At 37.0% G+C, this 14,763-nt stretch overlaps 1 protein-coding gene across 1 annotated transcript; it reads left to right on the top strand.

The window, feature by feature from the left end:
* The first annotated feature begins 697 nt into the window (after positions 1-697).
* Positions 698-12,709, top strand: LOC120532555 (G2/mitotic-specific cyclin-B1-like). Its single transcript, XM_039758637.1, has 9 exons — positions 698-886; positions 2,215-2,370; positions 2,592-2,702; positions 3,227-3,403; positions 3,496-3,654; positions 3,761-3,997; positions 6,457-6,597; positions 9,707-9,817; positions 12,556-12,709. Exons 1-9 carry the CDS (start codon positions 866-868, stop codon positions 12,655-12,657), a joined length of 1,215 nt encoding a protein of 404 aa, XP_039614571.1. The 5' UTR covers positions 698-865; the 3' UTR covers positions 12,658-12,709.
* Positions 12,710-14,763: the final 2,054 nt, after the last annotated feature.

The raw sequence follows: 14,763 nt of genomic DNA, 5'->3' as shown, positions 1-14,763 counted from the left end.
GCTCCTCTAGTCAGTTTGATCAATGCATGTAGGGTTTAATCATCCGTTGGGACCTACAGAGAAGTGTCAAAACAATGCAAATATACACAGAATGCGCCTTGATTCAAGAAAGAAACCATCGAAACGAAAGCATTGCCAAGGTTTAGGTTATTTGGAAATCCTGGTGGGGCACATTTTTAGGTCTTAAAAACAGAGAACATGCCTGGGAAATGAGGATGTACAGTCATCCTATTTATTTGCATATCTCCTGAGAACAGTTTTCCAAAAAAACAATGCCAAAAAAAAACACATACATACATTTTTTTGTCTTTTACATTTCTGTTTGGTAACCCCTAATATACAAATTTTAATTATATGCCTGCATTGGATAAAGAATATTTGAAATGGGTTTTGCTGATTCAATGTCTGTAGTGGCAAATGCACTATTATTAAAAGTGTACAATGCTATGGAGAGGAATGTACCTTTGACATTTTTTAAAAAATAAACAAAAAAACAAACTCAACAGATTTTCAAGAATAAATTATTCATTCTTGTCCAAATTCCTCTTTTTAACCACCTCCATGAAGAAAAACCTTCAGTCTTTCCTCGGTTCGAATGATCTGTCAGTACTGTCTTCTGAAGGCTTCCCGCCATTTGCGTCTACGTAATCGTGCTCTCGCGGGACGCTCCGCCTATAAACCACACCAGCTGGCAAGCTTAACGTCTCGACATATAAGTAGTGATGAGCTCTTATCGCTCGTTTGAAGTAGACAGCCATTAAGGTGAACGCGTTGTTGTATGGCAGTAGTGCGTGGCTGTGACGGGGAACTGTTTGAAAAATAAAATTTTAGGGGAAGGTTTTACGGTATTAAAAAGAAAAAAAAAATGGCACAGCGTGTAAGAGCAGTAAGTATCGTTTGCCCTGTTCCTATGATGCTTCTTTCTTGCACGTGGAATAGTATATGATACCAATTACTAATTGCGGTCTTTTAACGTTTAATATTCAAAGGTAAGGTGAAATGTTTTGGACTCCAGGGTCCAGGTGTAATTAACCTTGAACAATTTTGAACAGTTTTATACAAACTGACATGCAACGAGATAAAAGCGCAAGACGATATAAACGAGATATGCGACACACGGTAGCATTTACGGTCCTTATCACAGAAGTCTGGAAACTTTTACCGCTTACAGCATTAAGTAATTGGAGCGAAGAGTAAAACTTTGCAGAATTTAATTGCGTATTTCACATTATTTTAATGTCTCCTGGAAGTCGTGTAATCTACTCTTGGTTTGAGAGTGAATTCGCTTTTTTAAATCGAAGTTCATAACGTTGATGTGCAACGTGGTGAATTGAAAAATGCAGTAACGAAGCGGTGGCGGTACCAGTCAGTTTAAGTAATGTCTTTGGTTTGCAGATGTGTGTTTTTTTTTTTTTAACTTTGGTCTTTTTCAAAGCTGCTACTAAGTTTTTCCCATCTGTCGTGCATTGGTACCCAAAGGAGCAAATTCATCTTTATTTATTTTTTTTTTTTTGCTTTATGATGGTTATGAACACTGCTTTTAGTTTGGAGCTAGTTGTCCTTGTATATGGGATTGTGCTCAAAAATTAGCTTTATATTTCTTAAGTAATGAACAGTTTTGTTTTATGACATCCGCAAAAATCTCTTAACTTGTATTTATAAAGGTACAGGTCTGGAATCAGTTATGTCTAATTTCAGTTGAATCATTGACAATACAATATTTATTTGCTCATGCTTTCAATTTATACTTTTTATTTTGACAACATTTGTTTGGATGTGGATTTTATTCTTAACTGAAATTGATATGAAGCACCATTTTGTACGTGTTTACAAAGAATTAACTGAATTCTCCTTGGCATTCTCAGCTTGGAAGCATTGTGCTATTTAGAGGAAACCCAGTTGCTTCCTTGTGTGTTGGGTGTGGCAATGTTCCATCAGCACATGCTCCCAGCCTCCCCCATTAATCTACCTTGGACTTACCCAGAGTTTGTCTTCATGATTGAAATAAATGGCTGTCATCATAAGCTGGAATTTTTTAAATCAATTTATTAACTGATACCTTTTTTGAAACTGGAACTGTAATGCTTATTTAATACTGTACGAGTTTTGTTTCAAATTGTTGGTTGTATTTTTCTAAGTATAGTGTGGGTTGTCAAAATAAGGCTTAAGTGTCTCCTGCTTTTAATTGTTTCTTTTCTTTACCCTGCTCTGCAGAGGTCCCAGCATAATGCAGAAAACTTACTTATGCCTGTGCAGAGGACACTGAGGGTCAAGCCTGCCAATGGAAAGAGAGTAGTTTTAGGTGATCTTGGAAACAAATCTACTATATCACAAGCAGCTTCAGAAGTGCCGACTAGTAATGTTTGCAAGGTAATTATCCTGACTTATGACCATTTGATGTAAAATGTGAACTAAATATTGGAAACCATTATGAGCATAGCTTCTTAAATTGTTTAAAAGTAGTGATTTTGTTAGGATGATGTGCCAATTGTTTGATAGAATAGCAGTATTTTTGCTTTTGATTATTCTTACTGATGCATGTTTATGTAAAACCTTGTTAATCTGAGAATCTGGTTTCTTCATTCTTCTAGGAGAAACCAAAACCATCTCTTGCTAAAGTTAAGAAGAAATGTAACCAGCCACAAAACACAGAAGTACAAGAAAATGTCATAGTCAAGCAAGTAAAAGAAAAACCTTTACAAGTAAGTAGCAATATCAATATTTGAGGCAAGAGAAGAGTCTTGTCTTTGTTTCTTTTCACACCCCTCGCTCCTCTCCTAGACATGCCATACGCAATCAACCTATATGGGGGTAACAGCAAATGCTGTGGGCTCCCCTCCGGACCCTTCTGCCAAGTGTTAATAGACATGGGTAACGTGTTCTCATGGCTACAAGAGAGGACTTTTTGCTCGATTGACCTGTTGAAATATTTTAAGACACTTTTAAGTATCTGACATTTTTACAGAGAAATTGAGCATTAAACCTGCATATGGTAGCAGTGCAGTTTTTCTTAAAAGTGTTACTACAGTATTTTAAATCTCCCATGTAAATACAGTTTCTATGAAGAGATCATCTTAAGCCTTCTCTTGTGGTACCTGAGCAAAGTTCAGCATTTGGCAACTAAATCTTTAATACTGTGGTTTGTGCCAAATTTTGCACCTGGGATTTGTAATGTCTTGAGTTGTGCTCAGACAGACACTTGCAAACTAACTGACAGTAACTTTAGTTGCAGAGATTTCCAACATCAATGGAGGTGATGGGCAGGCTACCTTCAGAAAACTTGTGTCCAACTTTTTCTCAAATGCTGCTGAACATTGAAGACATAGATGCAGGTGACGTGCATGACACACATCTTTGTTGTGAATATGTGAAAGATGTTTACAGCTATCTGAGAGAGATTGAGGTTTGTATTTGATGGATCTGGTTTGTGGGTGGCTTTTTTTAAATGTGTGTAGTTTGATGGATGGTTTTTGTTTTTTGTTCACCACCAATTAGAAAAAAGGAGCTGTAAAGCCTATGTATCTGGAAGGAAGTCCAATTACTGGAAACATGCGTACCATACTTATTGAATGGCTGGTGCAGGTTCATAGTAGATTCCAAATGCTGCAGGAAACTTTGTACTTGACTGTGGGAATAATTGATCGCTTCCTTCAGGTAGTTTAGTATCTTAAATATAAACCTGCTTTCATTTGAATCCTTTTGTTGCCAAGCATGCACTGAAACTGGTTTCACTTCATTTAGCCTTTGTCTTTTTCCCCAGGCTCACCCTGTTCATAAATCCAAGTTGCAACTTGTTGGTGTAACAGCAATGTTAATTGCTTCAAAATATGAAGAAATATTTTCCCCAAGGATTGCCGATTTTTCTTATATAACTGACCACTCGTGCACGAGAGCCCAAATCCGAGAAATGGAACGGTGCATCTTGCAAGTCTTAAATTTTAATTTGAGCTTTCCTATTGCTTTGCATTTTCTGAGAAGAGTGGCAAAGGTTGGAGATGTAAGTGTCCTTGTGTAGTGAACTTTTAATGCCTTGTTAGTAGTTTTACCTACTGTAAGGTTAAAGGTGGTTTTATCATGTACCACTGTTGGTATGCAGTGTAAATTATGTATCTTGTTCCAGTTGGAACTGGTTTGGGGAAGGGGTCTGTGTTTGCTGTCCAGTTTTATGGACCTGGATGTTCTAATGCCCATCCTTTTTAGGCTTCACTGCATTTTTTTTCTATTTTTGCTTTTTTTTTATATAAAAAGTGAGGAAACTGAAGGCAGGGTAGTATCTGTGTGTGGGTGTGGTTTTTTTTGGGTTCTCCCCTTTGACAGTAACCTGAAGTAGAAGACGGCACTAAAACAATACAATAAATGCATTAGCATGGCTTAAATACTTCAAAATTCGTATGCAGTAAAGTGAATTTCTGAACTCTATTGATAAACTATTGCAACCTAATCTTAATATTGACCTGTTATGCAGTTTTAATTAGATTCTTCAAACTATGGTAAAATTAGAGGATCTCTCCAGAAAGAACAAGTTAACTGTCTCTGTCAAGGCTCTACAGAGTAAATATTTGCTAAAATCCAGACTTGGGTACATTTTAAAAATGAGATTTATCTTTTGAAGTAATTGGAAAGTTTGCATTCAGTGAAGATGTTTGTATGAAACAACTTCAAAATTACAGTATCTTTCAATTGAATTATCAATTTGGATATTCTCTTTCAACCATGCAGTGTCGATTGTAGAAAAGCATTGATCAAGTCTGTCCTCGCTGAAATATTGCTGAAAAGTTACTTTAGGTGTGTTCCAAAGTAATCTTTGAATATAGAGCAGTGTTTCCCAAACTCAGTCCTGGAGACCCCCTGTGGCTGCAGATTTTTGTTTCAACCTGCTTATGTTTAATTGAACTCCTGGGCTAATTAAGTGAAATAATTCCCAAGTTTTGTTTAGGGAACAATATAGAAATTAGAAAACTAAGTTTGCTTAAAAAAAAAAAATTAAAATGTACCAAGCAGTGTTATAGGAATAATGTATTTCTTTAACAGTATGTTCATCTTTTTCATTCTACCTTTCAAGGTGTTAAATGTTTTTAATCCATTATTTACTAATTAGTGGGTCTGACTCTAAAGCCGTTGCAGCCTTTGATTCAGTGTTTGCCTGGGTGTCTGATCTGCCTTTTTTTTTTTTTTTTAATTTTCATTAAGATACAATGAAGGGAAAAACTGCAGCAAAAGGGCAAAGTATGAAAGCAAAAAGTTACGCATTTAAATCTATAGCAACAGCAGAAATATTTATAAATGTAAAAATCATGCTGCTGTGCTTTTCTGAATGTCGAATAAAAGAAATACCAGCTAATTAAATGAGCTCAGTGTTATCAGGTGTTGTCACTGATTAGGAATCTGGTTGGAACAAAAACCTGCAGCCACAGGGGGTCCACAGGACTGAGTTTGGGAAACACTGGTATAGAGCAAGATGTTCAGCCTAAAATGGTTATTTCTTGTGGCATTCCAAAGGTATAGACCATTTTAAAATGTGGAGCACCTATTAAGAATGCGTTTGACGGCTCCATTTGAGAGAGCTGTTTAGAATAGTAAATGGCCATTCCAACACTTGCATGTATCCCTGCCAATTTTGCCAAAATCTTATTATGCAAAGTTTCTGGGTGGTGAATTTTGAGATTCAAAACCTAGCTTTATTGAATTTGTCTAGACAAACACTTTTTTTGCCTTGTGTGGAGGATTTTTAAATCCAAAAGGGTTTAAATGTAGAGCATTCCCAGAATGTATGACCGAGGGAGGTGGACAATTTTACCACATCCTGTATGTTAGGTTGTTTTTAAATGAAATTATAGTACATTCTACTTCTGGATTGTAACTTGTCACAAGTTGAAGTGGGAAATGTTAAGGATAGTGTTCCATTCCTTTATTCTGTTCTAAATCTTTTTCCTATCCTGACATTTTTGGGGTGGTAAATTCCTTTAAATTTGTTGGCAGAATCTAGACGTTGTTTTGTATCTTGAACTTCTCATTATGAGATCAACAGTAGATATTGGAAGGTGAGGAAAAGTTTGTCCTTATACAAGGTAGAAGTGTAGTAAATATCCAAACTAATGTTGCTAGAAAGATAAGTTTGACATGTTTGGAAACCTCTCTAAAGGACAGAACATCAGAGTTCCATAAATTGGAATACTTGAAGGCATACATTCCACCACCCCTTATACCTCGAATGGTAGACCACGTGCATGTTGGGTCCTTGTGTGGCACATACTATAGGCGTAAAGAGCACACTTTCATTTCTGTGCCTTGCCAAACAGTTTGGAAGCATTGGATTTTACCTAATATGCTCTAATTTGGATCCCAGCTTAAACAGGCTGTTTTACTGGTGGGATTTTTGTATCAGTTTTACAATTGCAAAGTAATTTTACTGAATAATGCAAGAATGTATTGTGGGTAAATTTTTTTTTTTTTAAGGCAAGTACACAGCTCTACGCATTAGCAAAGTATTTATCGGAGTTGTCCCTGATAGACTACGACATGGTACATTATCCAGCATCGCAGGTGTCTGCTGCAGCTTTTGCTCTTGCATTGAAAGTTCTTGATTTTGGGGAATGGGTAAGTACATCTTGAGTAAGATCAGAAACTGTTCTAATGCAGTAATTTCTATCTTTTTGGGAATAAGTTAGTAATCCTGTTTTTAACCCAGACTTAAGACTAAAGCAAGAAATCTTTTATAGATGCAGTAGATTGCAAAGAACCCCTTGCATAATTCAGTGCATATTAATGAGTAACGCATACTAGACTGTTAAAGTAAAGCAAACATGTTGGCAGTTTTGCGTCCATAGTTCAGACTGTCATGACCCTAAATGAGACCACCTTCTAAAAATTGGCAATTTTAGTATTCAATGTTAAAACTTCACCAACCATACTAGCTCAACTAATTCCTTTTCTGCGGTTTCTGTGCTCAGGTGTCACATGGTCCTCTAATATTTATAAGGTTTATTTGCAGTGTTGTAGAATCTATAAAATCTAGTTGAATTTGTAGTAAACTGGATGTGTTGCCATTTTATTGTACATAATGTAATGACTAATGGCACAAGTTTTCTGTTCCTAAAATTGGCTTTCTTGGAGCAGCCTGCTGCCGTAACTACATTAAGTCTCTTAGGATACCTATATGTACACTGTGACACATCACTTTGGAGTAGTGTGCATTCATCAGCTATTTATGCATGGCAGTTTTGTTAAGGTATTGTTGGTTTCCCAAATGGACTAAGGCATTTTTTTGTGCTGTTGTAGGACATCTGCCTCTCTTTCACCTTGTCTTATTCGAAAGGTACTTTTTTTGGCCCTGCTTCAAATCTTTGTACTGATTTGACACTTTCCTACCAAGCTTCAGTATTTGAACGTTTCTTGTATTTGTATCATTTATTTCCTTTAAGTTGATGGGGAGGGGGACATTTTAAACAGCATAAAACTGCCACTGCCATACCTTGTTACTGTGTGTTAAGTTCAGAGATAGGATTTTAGCAATGTAAAGTTTGCACCCCAAGTCCAAAATAGAGCTTTTTGGGGGAGAACCCCCATGTGCTTCCTCATAGATTTGAGCAATAACTTTTATATGCCCCTCTCCAACAGACCAGATTTATACAGAGCGCTCTTGATATGAATGACTGGTCCACATTTGCTTCTCTTACTGACATTTTAACAATTGTTTATACAGGGATTAAGTGACCACCTGTTCCATGGTTTGACATGGCTTAAGTTTCCTGATACATTTGAACCAACAATGCCAACTTGTGTACCCTTTTCTAATATGAACTTTTTTTTTTTTTTCTTCCCCCCCTAATCTTTAATGTTTTTTAGTCTTTTTCACAGGTGTCCCTCATCAACATGGCAGCAAGATTACAGGTGCCGGTCATAAAATTCGAATATGACAAAGTTGATTTATTTCAGTAATTCCATTCAAAAAGTGAAACTTGTATAATTGATTCATTCATTACACACCGACTGTATTTCAAATGTTTTTTGTTTCTTTTAATTTTGATGATTATAACTGACAACTGAGTCCCAAATTCAGTATCTCGGAAAATTAGAATATAAGTTAAGACCAATACAAAAAGATTTTTAGAAATGTTGGCCAACTGAAAGGTATGAGCATGTACAGCACTCAATATTTAGTTGGGGCTCCTTTGGCCTGGATTACTGCAGCAATGTGGCGTGGCATGGAGTCGATCAGTCTGTGGCACTGCTCAGGTGTTATGGAGAGCCCATGTTGCTCTGATAGTGGCCTTCAGCTCTTCTGAATTGTTGGGTCTGGTGTACTGCATCTTCCTCTTCAAAATACCCCATAGATTTTCTAAGGTTTGCTGGCCAATGAAGAACAGGGGGGATACCATGGTCCTTAAACCAGGTGCTGGTAGTTTTGGCACTTTGTGCAGGTGCCAGGTCCTGTTGGGAAATGAAATCTGCATCGCCATAAAGTTCGTTAGCAGCAGGAAGCATGAAGTGCTCTAAAACTTCCAGGTAGATGGCTGTGTTGACCTTGGACCTCAGAAAACACAATGGACCAACACCAGCAGATGACATGGCACCCCAAATCATCACTGACTGTGGAAACTTTACACTGGACCTCAAGCAACGTGGATTCTGTGCCTCTCCTCTCTTCCTCCAGACTCTGGGACCTTGATTTCCAAAGGAAATGCAAAATTTACTTTCATCAGAGAACAGAACTTTGGACCACACAGCAGCAGTCCAGTCGAGACGCTTCTGATGCGGTCTCTTATTTCAAGAGTGGCTTGATACAAGCTGAACAGCTGAAACCCATGTCTTGCATACATCTGTGCATGGTGGTTCTTGAAGCACTGACTCCAGCTGCAGTCCACTCTTTGTGAATCTGCCCCACAGTTTTGAATGGGTTTTGTTTCACAATTCTCTCCAGGGTGCAGTTATCCCTATTGCTTGTACTCCCCGCCCCCATCCCCCGGGAACCAAATCTGTCCATCCCTTTGCTAAAGAGGCTGGCTGTTCAGAACTCTGTGTCCAAGCACAATAATAGAGGCAATGACCTTTTGTGTCTTGTCCTAATTGTGCAAGGTGTCAGTGGTCGTCTTATGGACAACTGTCAAGTCCGCAGTCTTCCCAAGATTTGTGTAGCCTACAGAACTAGACTGAGAGACATTTAAACTAGACCTATTTAAAGGCTTTTGCAGGTGTTGAGTTAATTGGCTGATTTTGAGTGTGGCACTTGGTGTTTTCAATATTGAACCTTTTCACAATATTTAACTTTCCGAGATACTGAATTTGGGACTTTTTTTTTAATTTTGATGATTATAACTGACAACTAAACATTTGAAATGCATCAGTCTGTGTTTAATGAATTAATCTAATATAAAAGTTTCACTTTTTGCATGGAATTACTGAAATAAATCAACTTTGTCATGATATTCTAATTTTATGACTGGCACCTGTACTTTGGTTGTAAAAATACCCTAGTTTTTAATTGACTTTACTTTTGCATTTGCTTTACACTATGTAATCTAGAAACTTCCACAATAGGTGCTGAACAGTTATACTGACATGATTTTTTTTTTAGGGGGTGTGTTTTGATAGATTCTGAAACAGTTTTTGGCATGTCTGGTTATCTTATGGAAAACTGTACTGCTCTAGTTTTCTAGACTTGAGACAATCACTCTGAATTTACAGCTGACTGTTGTGGATTTTTTAGACTTCTACTCTACAGCACTATACAGGATATACTGAAGACCATCTCATGTCTGCTATGAAGCACTTGGCCAACAATGTTCTGAGGGTTAATGAAGGGATGACTAAGCACACTGTGAGTATCTAATTCTCAAATTTAATTGAAGTTTGGTAAATTGTACGAGCTAGTTAACTGTCCTTTTAAATGTTGAAGGAGAAGGTACAGTTGTGCTCAAGTTTTAGATACCGTGGCAGAGTTTAAGATCTTTTCCATACTTTAAAGAAAAGAATGATTAGGCAAAACATTTACTTTTAATGGAATCCATATTCAGTAAGGCATCACAGATTAGCACAACCATTAAATAAAACAGTAGTAAGGAAAATGATGGTCGGTGTTAAATCTGCATACTCTTAGTTCTTAATACTATGTAGTCTTCACCCTTTTAGCATCCATGATGGCCTGCAGTATTTTGTGATAGTGAGAAACTGATGGCAAGATGAATGCCACCTAACTCCTCTGCCACTGTAGCTTACACCCCTAGAGCATCCTCTCCTCCTCCGTGCTTCACAAAAAGGATGGTACTTTTTTGTCATGGGCCTTGCATTTATGGTTGCAACAAAGTTCAATTTCTCTCCCCACCCCAAAAGGCACACAATTGAAATAGCTTTGCCTGAACACAGTCTAATTTAAAGGGGAGCTTTCTGTGTGATTATTTTCCAAACATTGGCTAATACTTCAAATTCTGCCAGGGTATGTAATCTTAGCACCACAGCTGTATATTGCTAGGTCTATAGAGTTGTAATTAAATTTACCCCTGTGAACTTGTTATACCACTCGGAGGCTGCACTCCATGATTCATACAAAAATTTTGTCTTCTACATCAAGAATATCATTCTGGCTAACCAGGAGGTAGGGACAACCCAAGACCTAAAAAACAGAAGTTTGGCTGAAATAAATGCATATTACCAAGGTGTAAAATTCATTGTGTACTCCTCCAGTAGGTGGTGTACAAAATGAGAACACATGCAGTTTTACTCTTCATTTACAGTTTGAAAGACTTTAAATGTACTTCATGTTGGGTACATTGAAGTTCATAGGCTGCTTTTTTTTTTTTTTTCCTCCCCCCTCCCTTCCAGTAATGCCACAATAGTTAGGATTACTTTTGCCATTTCCACAGGAAGTTCCTTGTAAAATTTCAACTCCCAGGTACTAACTGTACAAGATTAAATGAATTCCATTACAGTACTTTAATACTACTGTGTCTCTGTTAGTAAAGCAATGTAGTTAGGCTTTTCATAAAGTATCAGCCTTCTGTAAGGAAGATCCAACAAACATGTTAAATGCAGTTTGGCAGAAAGGCAAGTTGTATAACCTTGCTTGCTTTAATTCTTTGGTTCTGCAGATTAATTTGGGGAATTTAGCTATCCCATTAATTGGAAGATAGGATTGCAAGCTTGTTAGTTGGTCAAACAACCATTCTGTTTAATCTGGGGAACCCATTGGTCATAGGCATTCAAGAGGTGTTCTTTCAATTTCACAATTAATGGGTTCTGTTATAGATGGCAAGCTTGTAATCTTTGTAGTTTAAAGAAATACCAAGTAGGCTTAAAACCTGTTAATACCTGTCTCCATATTTACAACTAGATAAATTCTGCTGTTTATGTAGTATTGAATTACAAATAGGGCAACAAACAAGATTGTAGAGAAATTTGTCTAAACAGATTTGACTAAATTATCACATTGGTTTGTATTAAGGCTATACATTATCAAACAGTCCAAATACATTTAATTAGCCAACTCCAACAATGGTTGATCAAGTGTTAAAATTGATGGTGCATGGCTCCTTATTTTATGCAGGTGTCGTCATTTAAGGTGCTAGTTCAGAGGCAAGTTAAACATGAATGCTGTAGATACATTTCAAATTTTAACTGCTGCCTTCAGGTTATACCTGTTTTATTGCTAGCTACATCTACAGGTAAAATACACAATAAGAGAATAAAAACAGGGGCTTTTTTTTTGGTGTGTAAACTAGCAGGGTTTTGAAACTTGATGTAGTGTATTCCTCAAGCCAATGTACTAGCATGACCAGGTTCTAGAGAACATGTTCCTTTTGGTTTTCTTTTATGCTGTAACTTAGGATTTGGAAGAGTAAAAAATTTTATCAACCCATTTGTAGATAAATTCTACGCTATTGAATTATTGCACTCCTTAAGATGGCATTTTAAATCTAGTGGAGTGCATGCAATATTCAACAACCTGGTACTTGACACCATTTTAAACTATACAACGCACTTGAGGCCTTATGTTTAATTCACAATACTATAAGATGCATGTCTGTGCATACTGTGACAATTTAAGGCATTGGACTCCTTCTTCCTTTCTCATAAGGTATACATTTAAGTTGATTATACTATAGAAGAGTCCAATGTCTTTATATAAAGCTATTCTTATTGAGTTAGTAGCTTTATTCCTAGACTGCACCGAAAAATTGAGGTATTCCATTGTGACAAGCCCTCCACATATCTGCAATCAGCTTGTTGCATGTTTTGACTAATTGTACTTCTAAATGAAATTTCAGTAGCTTGGCTAATTCCAGAGATCATTAAACTCATTTGGGAATTTTTTTTTTATTGTAATGCTGTTTAATTGCACACTGAATCTTGACTTTCCAATTTGATCATTTACAAGTTCATAAAATACCTTATGATTGCCATTCTGTGTCTAATTGATATACCTGTACTTTATTTACCATTTAACTGTACAGGTTAGCCTATACAGTTTGAGGGGTACATCATGAAATAGTCATTGTATGGTACACTACTGCAATTCTATTAACTTGGGGGTGTGGGTTTTTTTTTTTTTTCCTTTTCCAGATAATAAAAACAAAGTATGCCAGTCCAGGACACATGAAGATCAGCACTATTCCACACCTTAAATCTGATTCAGTGAGGACTTTATCTGAATCATTAAGTTAAATATTGTGCCACAGTGGCTTTTTTTTAATAAAGGATTTTATAGTTTTTATGACATTTTCTTTTGTTGTGGATATTTGAAGCATTTCTCTAAATGTGTAGCACATTCCTGTTACCTAAAGGTTGAGCATGGTCTTATTCAACTATGTATCCGATTTACTCATCCCCATGTACATATGTGGGGTACTGGAGCTAAGACTTAGGTAGTTCTGGGATGCCCAGCATGCCTTAAAGAGCTTTCTGTTGCGGTTTGCAAACTGGTCTGAGCCTTGAGAAAATGGAGCATGGTTCAGAGGACTGGTGTTCTTTGGGGTGCATATTTAACACTGTTCAAGGTGGAATCTAGGTTTAAATGTACAGTAGAACAAGGTTTTCAAATTTGTTCTAAGGAGCCACAATATGACACGTGAAATATTACAGCAGACAGATTCCATGCACAGCTATATTCATCTTAGAATTACTAGTAATTGCCCAGTTGCCACTAAATCTGGCTGTGTCAAGCAACACTATGTATTTCAACATTTCTGAAACATACATGGCCAGGTACTAACTGAGCTATAGAGCTGATCTTTAATATACTGTACATGTACTTGGCAATATATAGGTCCTGTAACTTTTGCAACAAGTTACTGAAGTTGGATAGCTTAGCTTGAATATTTACTTATCAGCAGTGAACAAATCTTAGGCAGTCTTCATCTATGCAGACCCCAAATCAAGAGACTGATTTTTGTCACTAATTGGGTGGAATGGTGAACTCATTCTTAGTTCAACTAAGTTTTGGAATTCTCCAGGCCCAGGCTTAAAGTAATTGTAACCTCAGCCACAATTAGTTAATCAATTTTCTAATTGTTGGTTTTGAATATCCGTTTACTAATGCTGCTTCACATAGGATAATTTTATTTTTTTTTTAATAATGCTAACAAGAGTAGAAGAACTAGTCCAATAAATGGTGAAAATGTTCTATGACAACCCAATCCTGGTAGAGATTTGCTATTCAAGTCCCTTGCTCTAATTCCAGTGCATTGGCAGTTTGTAGGCCTGATGGAATAAGAGCTTATAGGCAACATATTGGAATTGAATCTTTTCTTTCCAGAAGCAGTTGATTCACATTACTCTTTCCATATTAGCCTCCTTTAGTGTGGGTTTTTTTCCCCATTTCCCCCCCTGAAGAAAAAACATGTAAAAAGCAATTTTTTTCATGCCAAAAACTGCACCATATTCTTTCTACTGTAAAACATGCAAAATCAGAAGTGTATAAAGTGGAATTATACAAGTAAAAATGCGAATATGTTTATCTTGATGCATGATCAAATGCACAATCCAATGTCCCAGGGCAATAGTCGTGTGATTGCTTACGCATTTTTCTTTCCAGACTGATCAGCCTTTGAAGAGCACACTACACATGTGTGATTGTCACTTTCAGATTATCGGTATCCCTTTCACTGCTTGGAGAGAGAGAGACACTCTTGACAGTGATACGAGGTGAAACTGCTGAAAAACAGTTTCTTATAAGAAACCATTATGAGGTTAGTACAGGACATGTCTACACTGTTGCTTGCATAAGACACAAAGGTGTAGTAGTTTTCTGGCCAATGATCGCTACTAATGCTGTTGGCACTTTACAGCCTGAGTAATCAAATCCTTGGCGCTAACACAACTGCAAGATGTGTCTATAGTTGCCTGAGTAATACTTGGGTTTGATGCTAAGAAGGTTAAATTAGGTACTGAAAATTCCTTTGGCGATGAAGTTATAACCCCCTGTGTGTGGGTTTTTTTTTTTTTTTTCCTCCTTGTCTTAGGCATAATATGCAATATTCTCGGTGTATTTGTGGATCTTGACAGTTCCTAGGACTAGGCATGGTCCAGGAACTATTTAAGTAATAAAAAAATTGCATGTTCGAGGTGTGGCAGAAAAGTAATGAGACTGGCAACACTGCAAGCAATCTGGCAACGCTGCGCTGTTGTCCTTGATAGAGCACGTGTATCAGTACCCTCCCATAGCTCAGTGCGAGTTTCAACTCCTTCCGTTAACTACGTGATTTTTGTGACTGCTATTAGCGAAGTTGTGTTTTTGGTTGTGCGTCACGCAAAATGGAACAGCGAAATTTG

This window comes from Polypterus senegalus, chromosome 7, assembly GCF_016835505.1.
Source record: "Polypterus senegalus isolate Bchr_013 chromosome 7, ASM1683550v1, whole genome shotgun sequence".
In the NCBI taxonomy this organism is placed as follows: domain Eukaryota; kingdom Metazoa; phylum Chordata; class Cladistia; order Polypteriformes; family Polypteridae; genus Polypterus; species Polypterus senegalus.
The sequence above is the reverse complement of the archived record's forward strand: the minus strand, read 5'-3'. Positions and strand labels throughout refer to the sequence as shown.

What these genes read in the sequence shown, in the direction of transcription:
- LOC120532555 (XM_039758637.1), top strand. Translation starts at nt 866, where the DNA reads ATGGCACAGCGTGTAAGAGCA. An exon ending in TAAAAGAAAAACCTTTACAA is followed by an intron (nt 2,703 to 3,226) that starts GTAAGTAGCAAT and finishes CAGTAACTTTAG; the next exon opens with TTGCAGAGATTTCCAACATC. An exon ending in AAGGGATGACTAAGCACACT is followed by an intron (nt 9,818 to 12,555) that starts GTGAGTATCTAA and finishes TTCCTTTTCCAG; the next exon opens with ATAATAAAAACAAAGTATGC.